We start from the raw sequence: 12233 nt of genomic DNA, 5'->3' as shown, positions 1-12233 counted from the left end.
ACATATGGAATAAAAGAAAATATTAGCAAACCATATATCTGATAAGAGGTTAATATCCAAAACTGAATACTTGAAATATACTAAGAGAGTGTTTATAAGGAACTCATATGAACCAACAGCAAAAAACAACACAAAACAAAGTAACATAATTAAAAAATGGACAAAGGACATGAATAGACACTTTCCAAAAAAAGACATATAAACGGCCAGCAGGTATATGAAAAGGCACTCAATATCACTAATCACCAGGGAAATGCAAATAAAACCACAAAGAGCTATCACCTCACACCTGTTAGGATGGCTATTACCAAAAAGACAGCATGTGGTCAGGTGCAGTGGCTCATGCCTTAATCCCAGTACTTTTGGAGGCCAGACAGGCGGATTACCTGAGGTTGGGAGTTCAAGACCAGCCTGGCCAATATGGTGAAACCCGATATCTACTAAAAATACAAAAGATTAGCTGGGCATGTTGGCATGCGCCTGTAATCCCAGCTACTTAGGAGACTGGGGTGGGAGAATTGCTTGAACCCAGGAGGCGGAGGTTGCAGTGAGCCAAGATGGCACCACTGCACTCTAGCTTGGGTGCGGCAGAGCGAGACTCCATCTGAAAAAAAAAGACAGCATGTAACAAGTGTTGCCGAGGGTGTGGAGAGAAGACAACGCTTGTACACTGTTGGTGGGAATGTAAATGGAAAACAGTATGGAGGTTCCTCAAAAAGTTAAGAATAGAACTACTATATGAACTAGCAATACCACTCCTAGGTATATATCCAGAGCAAATGAAATCAGGATCTCAAAGATATATCTGCAAAACAATGTTCACTGTAGCATTATTCACAATAGCGAAGATATGGAACGTCTAGACAGATGAATGAGAAAATGTGGTATACATGTACAATGGAATATTATTCAGCCATCAAAAAGGAAGTTCTACCATCTGTGACAACATAGATGAAACTGGAGGCCATCTGCTATGTGAAATAAGCCAGATATAGATAAACACTGCCTGATCTCATACCTACATGGAATCTAGAAAAGCCAAACTCACAGAAGCGGAGTACATGGTGGCTGCCGGGGCTGGGGAGGTGGGGAGATGTTGCTCAAAGATGCAAACCTTCCGTTATAAGATGAATAAGTTCTGGAGAGTTAACGTATAGCATGGTGACTACAGTTAATAATACTGTATTGTATTCTTGAAATATACTGAGAGTGTTCTCACCACATATAAGCACAGGTGCACATGCACACACACACACATCAAATCATCACTTTGTACACCCTAAATATATACAATTTTATTACTGATTAGATCTCAATAAAGCTGGGGCGAAAAGCCACAATTAGATACTACTTTGCACTCAGTAGGATGGCTAGAACCACAATGTCAGACAGGACCTAGAGAGTGGGCTGACATCAAAATGTGGGTGAGGCTGTGGAGAATTGGAACCCCTTGTACACTGCTGGTGGGAATGTAAAATGGCATAGTCACTTTGGAAAACAGTCTGGCAGTTCCTCAAAAGGTTAAACAAAAGAGTTACCATATAAGCTAGCAATTACCCAATTGAAGTGAAAATATATGTCCACACAAAAACTTGTATGTATATGTTCACAGCAACATTATTCATAATAGCCAAAAAGTGTTAACAATCCAAATGCCCATCAACTGATGAATGGAAAAAAAATGTTGTAGATCCATGTAATGCAATCTTATTTGGTAATAAAAGGAACAAAGTACTGATTCATGCCACAATATGGAAGAAACGTGGAAATATTACGCTAAATGAAAGAAGCCAGACACAAAAAGCCACACATTACATGATTCCATTTATATGAAGTATCCAGAATATGCAAATCCATAGAGACAGAGGTAGATTCATGGTTGACAAGGGGTAGGGGGATGGAAAGGATGGGGAGAGGCTGCTAATGAGTCTGGAGTTTTTTTAGGGGGCCATGAAAATGTGATAAAGTTGACTGATCCCAGAGTCAGTAATGGCTGTGAAAAAATAAAATAAAGTAAAATAAAATGGATTGGGGTGACAGTTGTACAATTCTCTATTTTTGTATGATATTGGAAATTTTCCATAATAAAATATTATTTTAAAACCTCAAAAGCAAAGGGGAAAAAACCAGCCCTAGAATCTACTGTGTCCACCATGAGCAAAGACCCAACCACTGTACTCGAGATCCTGCCAATCCACAGTGGGTCTGTTGTCCTTGGAGCAGAAGATGCCATCTGAGGATCAAATGACATGCTGACACTGACCGAAGTGGGGTAGTCAGTCCACTAGTGTGCAGAGGCTAGGTAGTCTCTAACACCAGTGACCAATGCCAGCCCACTCTCTAGGTCCTTTTAAGAATACTAACTTTTGGAAAACCTCATCCAGAAATAACAAGTGTTGGTATTTACCTGGTGTTCACAGTGTTTGCAGACCATATTACTAGTGAGTCTTCCATGAAAAGGATGTTGAGACTTCCAGTGATTGGATGTGGGGTGAGGTGACCCTGGAATGCAAAAAGTTTTTTGATATGTCACTTTTAGCCCTTTGGCACCAAGCTCAACATTCATCTTCCTTTCTAGTATGTCGTAGAAACTCCCTCTTGAGAAAAAATGTTCTTGAAAAGTACATTGAAATAGCTTTCCTCATTGACTTCCATCCAAAAGACATCCCATTCCTTCATAGGAGAATTTACACAGATCTATCTTTACATATGGTTTCTGTATAATGGGTAGAGCCACATTTTAAAAAGGAATTTGTGTTTAATAACGTCTTTTTACAAACACATGCTTAAAACGTTTGAGATGTCAAAAGAAGGATACCACCAGTGAACATTCCATAAAGTGAGATAAAATCTTCTGAAATAATCAGAATAAGCAAGTTCTGAATAACTAGGCCTTTCTTTGGCTAGAATGGGGTTCAATGGAAAGAACGTAAGTGAGAAACCCAGGCTCTGGAGTCAGGCAGCCCAAGGATCAGCTCTGGCTCTGCTTCTTATTCGCTGCCTGACCTGGGAATGCCTTTCATCTCTGCAAGCCTCAGTGTGCAGAAAATTGGGATAGTTATTATCCCATTAACTCCAGTACCATCAACTTTGTAGAGTTGTTATGAGGCTTAAATGAGATAATGCAAAGCCTGGCAAACACCATGGGCTCAAAAAATACTTGTTCCTATTACTACACAAAGGAATTAATATGCTAATTTTATTTTTTAAGTCTTTTTTTTTTTTTTTTTTGAGACGAAGTCTTGCTCTGTTGCCCAGGCTGGAGTGCAATGGCACGATCTCAGCTCACCGCAACCTCCGCCTCCTGGGTTCAAGCAATTCTCCTGCCTCAGCCTCCAGAGTAGCTGGGATAACAGGCATGTGCCACCACGCCCGGCTAATTTTGTATTTTTAGTAGAGACGAGGTTTCTCCATGTTGATCAGGCTGGTCTTGAACTCCTGATCTGAGGTGATCCACCCGCCTCGGCCTCCCAAAGGCTGGGATTACAGGCGTGAGCCACCGCGCCTGGCCCTAAGTCTTAGAAAACAACAATTTCCTCCTAAGGATGACTTTGGTAACATGCAGTAGAATTTGGCAGCACTGGAAATGCTGAAGACATGACAGATTCAGCTCATTACATTCTTCCCAGGATCAATTTGAAAAGGTAAAAAGAAAGCCCTTGTTTGAAGTACAAATAAGCCAGTTTCAAGAAAAGTAAGCTGGGCTGGGGTGCAAGGGAACACCAAGAGAATCTATTTAAAGCTATTTCCAAAATACAACTTCCTTTGCAAGCACATCACACTTCAAGCTGGCCTGTATGTCACCAGAAAAAAATATTTTTAACACAAGCAAATTATTATCATATCTTAAAAGTCCACATCTTATGTGTTATATTTCAATGGAAAACGGCTACCTCTTGTGCGGCAGGTAATTTGTTTGGGAGTTATTTCTGACTGCTGCTGTAGGGGAAAAAAAAAACAGACTGAAAACCCTGCTATAATCCCTTTTACCACCCTTACCCCACCCCTAAACCTTACAACTTTCTATGTGATTACACCACTAAAAATCAACTTTTAACAAAGCTCAGGTTTCTAAAGGTAGCCTCAATTAGCCTATCTGGCTGGATACTATGCATATTCTTTCATCAAATGCAATAGAAAAATATTTCTTCTTTCCAGAATATTTTCATCCTTACTGTTTAACTTTTATCAACTCCCCCTGATACTTATACTGTTACAGGGAAATGAGGGGTCACTTAGTATTCCTATGGCCCCTGTTCCCCTGTATTAAACAGGAAAAAACAACACATTCTTTCTTCTCAAAGCCAACACAAATTGCAGCAATGAATCATTTGAAAGAGCCTTGACATCCCTAATCAGAGTCACCAACTGCAAAGCATGTAAAGACCCTCCCCGGCCTCATTCCTATCACTGATTTTTACTGAATCTTACTTTTGTGTTTAAAGTTGTACAAAGATTACACTTGCCTCTCCTATACTTATCAAATATGCATAAGCTGCACAGAACGTGTTGGAAATATTAATCGTTTACCTCCAGGGAATGCACATCAAACAAATGTGTGACCCGAGGCTGGCGGTCTCGCTCATCTTCCAATGACGAGGTAATGACATGGAATAATTCGTGAGCATCCTGTCAAAGGGCAAAGCACTCTTTAGAGAGGCTGGATGAGGAAAGGGCAAGATCAGAACTACCCACCTCGGGCAGACGCCCTACAGTGAATGTGGGTAGAATTTGCTTTCTACCTTCTCAAGGCCCAGCTCATTAAAGAAAACAGTTATGTCCTAGACACTGTCACGAGTGAAGACCCTCAAGCAAGAGGTCCAGGAGCAGAGAGCAGGAGAGAAAGCCAGGCAGCTGCCTTCACGCCAGCAGTCTCTGAGATAGTTCTGTTTCACTGAGACAGCCTTGACCTCTGCTCCGACTTCAAAAGATTAGGCTTTTTGCTAATTGTGGTAAAATACACATATCATAACATTTATCATCTTAACATGAATGATTCTGTGGCATTAAGTACATTCATGTTGTGCAATCATCACCGCCATCCATCTTCAGAACTTTTTCATTTTCCCCAGCTGAAACTCCATACCTGTTAAACACTAATTCCCCATTTTCCCTCCCCCCACCCCTGGCATCCATCATTCTTTCTGTCTCTAGGAATCTGATTACTCTGGGAACCTCACACAAGTGGAATCATACAGTGTTGGTCTTTGTGACTGGCTTATTTTCCTTGGCATAATGTCTTCAAGCCTCACCCATGTTGTAGCATATTGCAGAATTTCCTTCCTTTTTAAGGCTGAATAATATTCCATTGTATGAAAGTTTTGTTTACCTATTTATCAGCTGATAAACGCTTGGGTTGCTCCTACCCCTTGGCTATTGCAAATATGCTGCTATTAACCTGAATACACAAATATCTTACTGAGTTCCTGCTTTGTTTGAATTCTTTTGGTTTGTACCCAGCAGCGGGATTGCTGGATCCAATGGCATGGGACTACTCTTGAACATCAACTCAAACGGCCCTCTCCCCAAAAACCCAAGCCATCCCTCACTCTTCCAGGAGTAACGGGGTCACAACACAGGTCCTCTGCTTCTCCTTTGGTGTCCCCTCACACTGCCACCAGAGCAATACTTTAAAAGGCAGACAGCTTTACTCTTCTGCTTTTAGCTTTCCAATGGCTTCCTCTACTAGAGTAAAACCTACCATTCTTATCTCGCCTACAAAGCCCCCAACATTCACAATGTCCCGGCCCCTGGCCTCTTTTGTGTTCCTTGAACACATCCAGCTTATTCCCATTTCGGGTTGTGCTGAGACCTTTGCACAGCTACCTCCTATCCTTCAGGTCTCTGCCAAAAGAGCTCCTCTGCAGGGCATACTCCCCAACCAACTATCCAAAGCTGCCTCTACCCCTCTGAACCCTAGCCCACCCCCAGCCAATTCAGCAGCCGTCCTGAAAAAAGGCCCCTCCTCCAAAATATGCCCTAAATTCCTAAGGACTCTCAGCTCCCCTGCTTCAACCCCAGTCTGAGCCACGCCATCTCGGCCGGATAACTGCAGCGGCCTCCCACGTTTCCTCTCGGCTTGCATTCTTGCCCCTCCAGTCTTCCTTTTTAACAAGTCAGATCAAACCAGTCCCCAGTTCAAAGCCCTCTAGTGGCTCCCCGCTGCACACACAATAGAAGCCGATACTGCCCATATCCTCCCAGTCCCTGCACAATCTGCTCCCCGCCAACTTCCGCCGGCCCCTCTCCTCCGCAGCCCTCCCCACCCTGGCCTCCCTGCCATTCTCCACAGGTGGCAGCTTTATAACTATCTCCAGACTTACACCCTAGCTTCTTCATCTGTCTAGAATGCTCTGCACCCAGGTGTCCACACACTTCACTCTCTTTTATACTTCTGGTCTCGACTGAAACCTCACCTCCCAAGCGGAGCCTCCCTACCTGGAGCAGTCTTCCCCTGTCGCTTGGCTCCTCCTCCCCTGCCCACCCCTACCCACGCCATGTCACACCAGCTAGTTTCTTGTTAGCATATCCTGAAATTCCCTGCTTACTGTCTGCACCAACCACTGCCTGCTATCCTCATCCCCCACCGGAATACCAGCTCTAAGTGAGCAGGAAAACTCCTGCAGGTCATGTCTGCAGCTACAACTCCATTGCCCTCGACAGGCCCCACCCCAGGCATGAATTCAATAAATACCTGTTGCCTATATAAATGAATTCCCTCCTGGGCTATAAAACTGCAGCTGTAGAGTGCAAGTAGAGATTCAAAGATAAATAAGGCAAGGCTCTGGCCCCTGAGGGACCAGGTGTGGCAGCCTAGCTGTTAGCCAGCAGCACACCAGAGCTGCAGCCCTGTATAGATGAACAGGAAGCAGGGGACCTGGAGGAGAATCAGCGCTTCCTGTGAGGCTCAAGTGGGCCCAGGCTTGAAGCAGATCCAAGACACGATGGAGGTGGATCTATAACTTAACCCGTGGGTAAGCCATGTAACAACTCGGCCTTGAGGAAAGGGACAGCACTGCAGAGGAGGGGGAGCTTGAATGTGCACTGGAGCACCACACTGTCTTAAATCTTGGCTCTGCCCCTTAAATAGCTGCATGATTCTGGGCAAATCATTCCACTTCTCTGAGCCTCAGTGTTTCCATCTGTAAAATGGGGACAATAGTAAACTCCTTACATGGTTATTGTGATAATAAAATCAGGTAATTTGCATAAAGCAAGCCTTTGGCCCAATGCATCCTCTGAAGCTCTAGCTTTAGACAAAGAAAATGGGTTGATAATCAGGGAAAGTCTGCTCCTGATTGAGTGGATCTCTGATAATACAGATGTGGGCAAGGCCCATGCTGGATGTTCTGGGTACCTTCAAACAGGAAAAGGCCACTGGACAGATGCGCCCACCTCTTTCTCCTGCAGACTTCAGCATGGCATGGGCCCTAGATGTGGGCTGAAGATGTCGAAAATACTTCCAAGGAGGGACTGGGACCTAAGTGAGTCCTTGATGGAGAAGTCGGACTTTTAAAAAGTTATCTGATGTCCTTGGTGACTAAATCTCAAAGTTATTCTCTCAGTTTAGGGAAATGTAAAATGTAGATAAATAATTCCAGTTACCAGAGGAGGATTTTAGAAGTATTTTCTAAATAGAAAAACATTGCAACATACAATTGGATTAACTGAGATACATTTTAAGAAAGTATAGATACCACCAGCACCATGTCTAAAAAGTGACCTGTGGCTTCAGAATAAAGCAAAAACAAGAGAACACCTTTAAAAATAAGGGGCGCTACACAGCCTCCCCACCTCCCTTTTCAAAAGTCCGTCAATGCCCCTCATGTCAGCCCCACAGTTTTGGGAGGTCCAAGATGCCGCCTCCCATTTCTCTGGACAGTGGCGGCAGACAACGCCTACATGAAGCTGGACAAGGCCATCTTGGAAGTGTGGCTGTGGAGGATGCAGCTGTATGCCACTGGGGGCTAGATTTTTTCATCCCTAGAGCTTCACTCTCTTGGCCTCTGCTTCAGACTTGCTGTTGGTAACAGTGGTCTGGCAGGGAGGAGGGTGGCCAAGTTCCAAAGAAGGCAGCAAAGCTGTAGTTGTGGAAAAGGGAGGTGGGAGTGACTGCATTCGGCCTTGGAATTGCATATGACATCTGCTTGAGGTTTCGGGCCACTTTAAGCCAAGCTTTGAAGATTGATTTTTTTTTAAATTGAGGGTGTGGTCCAGAAAAATCTTTTTTTTTTTTTTTTTTTTTTTTTTTTTTTTGAGACAGAGTCTTGCTCTGTGCCCCAGGCTGGAGTGCAGTGGCACGATCTCGGCTCACTGCAAGCTCCGACCCCCCGGGTTCACGCCATTCTCCTGCCTCAGCCTCCCGAGTAGCTGGGACTACAGGCGCCGGCCACCTCGCCCGGCTAATTTTCTTGTATTTTTAGTAGAGACGGAGTTTCACCGTGTTAGCCAGGATGGTCTCGATCTCCTGACCTCGTGGTCCGCCCGTCTCGGCCTCCCAAAGTGCTAGGATTACAGGCTTGAGCCACCGCGCCCGGCCTTCAGAAAAATCTTACCTAAACCTCTGAGTCTCCAAGATAAAGTCACCTGCCTCTTTCTAAAGAACCCAAGTGTCCCTATCACTTACTGGAGTGCCAAGTCACTTAAGAACTAAAAAGATTTTGCTCCTTGGCAACTGTGTGTTTATGTCCCATCCCCCTAACCTTCTATCTACTGGGTGAAAAACAGCTGTATCTCCCCTCTGATCATGACAGCAGGAACAAAGTTGGTACTCTGGTCCCAGAACACTAAAGCTGTCTAAAATGTCACAGAAATGTACACTGGGGCCAGGCAATTGCAAGGTCAGACCCCAAGTCACTAGGGGAAAGGATTCTCCAAGCTAAACGTGTTCAAATGTTGTACTCACCTGTTCTTCAAATGATGAGATCTGCCATCTGTACATTCTTAAGACATCCAATAAGCAGCTTGCATCTAAGACCTCATCATCAGTAACTTCTTGGCAGGACAAGGCTGGAAACAAAAAAGGTAAGACATTAAATTCACCAGCATCACAACTAACCAGAAAACCTGCACAGTATAACATATCAAAGTTAATTAAAAATTTAAGGACTACAGGCCGGGCGCGGTGGCTCACGCCTGTATTCCCAGCACCTTGGGAGGCTAAGGCAGGCAGATCACAAGGTCAGGAGATCGAGACCATCCTGGCTAACATGGTGAAACCTCGTCTCTACTAAAAAAAAAAAAAAAAAAAATTAGCTGGGCGTGGTGGCGGGAGCTTATAGTCCCACCTACTCAGGAGGCTGAGGCAGGAGAATGGCATGAACCCGGGAGGCAGAGGTTGCAGCGAGCAGAGATCGTGCCACTGCACTCCAGCCTGGGCAACAAAGTGAGACTCTGTCTCAAAAAAAAAAAAAAAAAAAAAAAAAAAAAAAAAAAAGAAAAGAAAAGAAAAAAAAGGACTGCAGGATTCACCTTAGAATTAGGTATTTTTCATCATTCTTCGTAGCATTACCCAATGCGTAGTACTCTATTAGGCACTTAAGTTTACTGAATGAATGTAATTTTTCATGAGGCTGCAGCATTTAAATGAAGTAACTGATTCCTCTATCTTCAAACTATCATCAATATAAATTTGTTGCAAGGTTCTTATTGAGTAAAATGATTTTAACTCACAACTCTCAGGTTGGGAGGGCCGTTCCCAACCAACATTCATCCAGTCCAACCCCATATTCGGTGCCACACTCCTCTCCACAGGGCTGTTTCCCAAGGCCTTTGATTGTATTTGAGTTTCTGATTTTCAAGGCAAAGCATCAAGCTATATGCAGCAGCCTGAAAGCGTCTTTTGAGTGGTTTACTTTTACTTTTTTTTGAAACAGAGTCTCACTCTTTAGCCCAGGCTGGAGTGCAACGGTGTGATCTCAGCTCACTGCAACCTCTGCCTCCTGGGTTCAAGCGATTCTCCTGCCTCAGCCTCCCAAGTAGCTGGGATTACAGGCACATGCTACCACACCCAACTAATTTTTGTATTTTTAGTAGAGATGGGGTTCCACCATGTTGGCCAGGCTGGTCTTGAACTCCTAACCTCATGATCGCCCACCTCAGCCTCTCAAAGTGCTGAGATTGCAGGTGTGAGCCACGGCACTGGCCAAGTGGTTTACTTTTCAATCACAGGTGGAATCAGGCCTAATAAAATAGAAGTTTGATGGGCTTATGAATTTATATTATAATTACTTCTAGACCAAGGATTGGCACTTTTTCTGTAAAAGGCCAGAAAATAAACATCTTAGGCTTGCTTTTTTTTTTTTTTTTTTTTTTGAGACAGGGTCTTATTCTGTCAGGCTAGGGTGCAGTGGTGTGATCTCGGCTCACTGCAGCCTTGACCTCCTGGGCCCAAGCAATCCTCCCAACTCAGCCTTCTGAACAGCTGGGACTACAGGCACATGCCTTCGTGCTCAGCTAATTTTTGTATTTTTTGTACTGACAGAGTTTCACCATGTTGCCCAGGCTGGTCTTGAATTTCTGGGGTGAAGTGATCTGCCCACCTTGGCCTCGCAACATGCTGGGATTACAGGTGTGAGTTCCTGTGCCTGGCCACATTTTAGGTTTTGTGGACCACATGGTCTCTATTGCAACTACTCAACTCTGCCATTGCAGCACAAAAGCAGTCATAGATGTAAAAAGAAAATAACATTTCAGGACCTTCTAAATGTATTATGCCAAGGAGAAGAGTGCTGGAAACAGTCAAGTAACACAGCTGCTTTTCTTCTCTGGCACATGGCCGCTGCTTCCTGACCTTTGTGTTGAGATGTTACAAATTAACCAGACTCCCTGTTCTTCACTCAAACCTAGGCTGAATGGCACTGGAGATAGAGACCCTTGTGATTATTACCTCTTTACAACGGAATGGTAGGCAACGCCCTAAGAGTGTAATCCATAGTAGCCAATCAAATCTTACATCTGTATGTTAGCCATTGTATGGAAAATGTTATAATTCTGTTCAGTACTTCCGTTTTTGTCTACATAAATGATCCCCGCTTTTCCCCACACTGGGAGCACTGATCACCATTTCCTGTTATTTGTGTGTCCCCAGACAGCCACCTTCACACTTTGTGTTTGAATAAACCCTTGTAGCTGGATCTCGAACCCTTTGATTATTTTAGGTTGACATAGGCAATATCTAAACAAATGGACATGACTGTGTTCCAACAAAACTTTATTGACAAAAACAGGTGGTGGGCTGGATTTGGCCCATGGTCCATCAGGTGCAGACTCCTGATCTTGGCCACCCTCCTTCCCATCGCATGTTACACTAGACCAGTACTGCTGGAGTGTGAGAGAAAAAAATGTAGAAGCCTGCCTCTCAGTGCAGTTTCTGGAAGTTCAGTGACTCCCAACATACAGTAGGTCAGCCTGTTTCTTCTTTCTGATTTGCCATCAACGGCCTTGAAAGATTCCTTTAAAGCCCAGACTTCTGGGCTGCTCTGCCTATGGAGTAGCCATTCTTTCATTCCTTTACTTTCTTAATAAACTTGCTTTCACTTAAAAAAATAATAATAATAAAGCCCAGGCTTCTGCATCAGTGTGTATATACCCTGGGGCTAGCCCTTTCCCTCCCAGGACAAAGAGAGCAGGGTTGGGAAAGGAACCACACCTTTCTCCCATACCCCTCGGGCAGCCCTTCTGTTAGCTCCCCCAACCCACCACCTCCCAAAGGAAAATTTTAATGCCTCTTTTAACCCAGTTTTGTCTAAAATACTACAGGGCAATTTGGCAGTATCTACTAACATTTTCATATCGTACAACCCAGCAATTTTACTTTTTCAATCCAGCAATTTTTTTCCCTACAGAAATGCATGCTTAGGTTCACAAAGGGACATGTATAAGGATGCTCACATGATAGCCTGCTTATCATGACAAGGAGCTGGAGACAAATGGCCAAACAAACTGGGGTGTGTTGACATTATGGAAACTATGCAGCTATAAAAGTGAATGAGGCCAGGCACAGTGGAGCCTGTAATCCCAGCACTTAGGGAGGCCGAGGCGGTTAATCACTTCAGTTCAGTTCAAGACCAGCCTGGCCAACATGGTGAACCGTCAACTCTATTAAAAACAACAAAAAACACCCAAAAATTAGCCAGGGATGATGGGTGCACACCCGTAGCCCCAAATACTTGGGGGGCTGAGGCAGGAGGATCACTTGAACCCTGGAGGCAGAGGTTGTAGTGAGCCGAGAT

The 12233-nt window shown here is 44.1% G+C and overlaps 1 protein-coding gene across 6 annotated transcripts in view; it reads right to left on the bottom strand.

The window, feature by feature from the left end:
- Positions 1 to 12233, bottom strand: part of USP30 (ubiquitin specific peptidase 30) — a 100397-nt gene that overhangs the window by 12269 nt on the left and 75895 nt on the right. For 5 of the 6 annotated variants that reach the window (XM_050749776.1, XM_050749778.1, XM_050749774.1 and 2 more), the window contains 4 exons: positions 8906 to 9009; positions 4531 to 4629; positions 3894 to 3939; positions 2408 to 2502 (listed from right to left, as the gene is read on the bottom strand). In XM_050749776.1, the coding sequence (XP_050605733.1) occupies positions 2408 to 2502; positions 3894 to 3939; positions 4531 to 4629; positions 8906 to 9009 (344 nt within the window). The remainder of the gene's footprint in view (positions 1 to 2407; positions 2503 to 3893; positions 3940 to 4530; positions 4630 to 8905; positions 9010 to 12233) is intronic. The other variant, XM_050749775.1, reaches the window with a different exon arrangement.

Source organism: Macaca thibetana, chromosome 11 (genome assembly GCF_024542745.1).
Source record: "Macaca thibetana thibetana isolate TM-01 chromosome 11, ASM2454274v1, whole genome shotgun sequence".
NCBI lineage: Eukaryota > Metazoa > Chordata > Mammalia > Primates > Cercopithecidae > Macaca > Macaca thibetana.
Note: the sequence above shows the minus strand (reverse complement) of the source record. Positions and strands in the feature narration are given on the sequence as shown.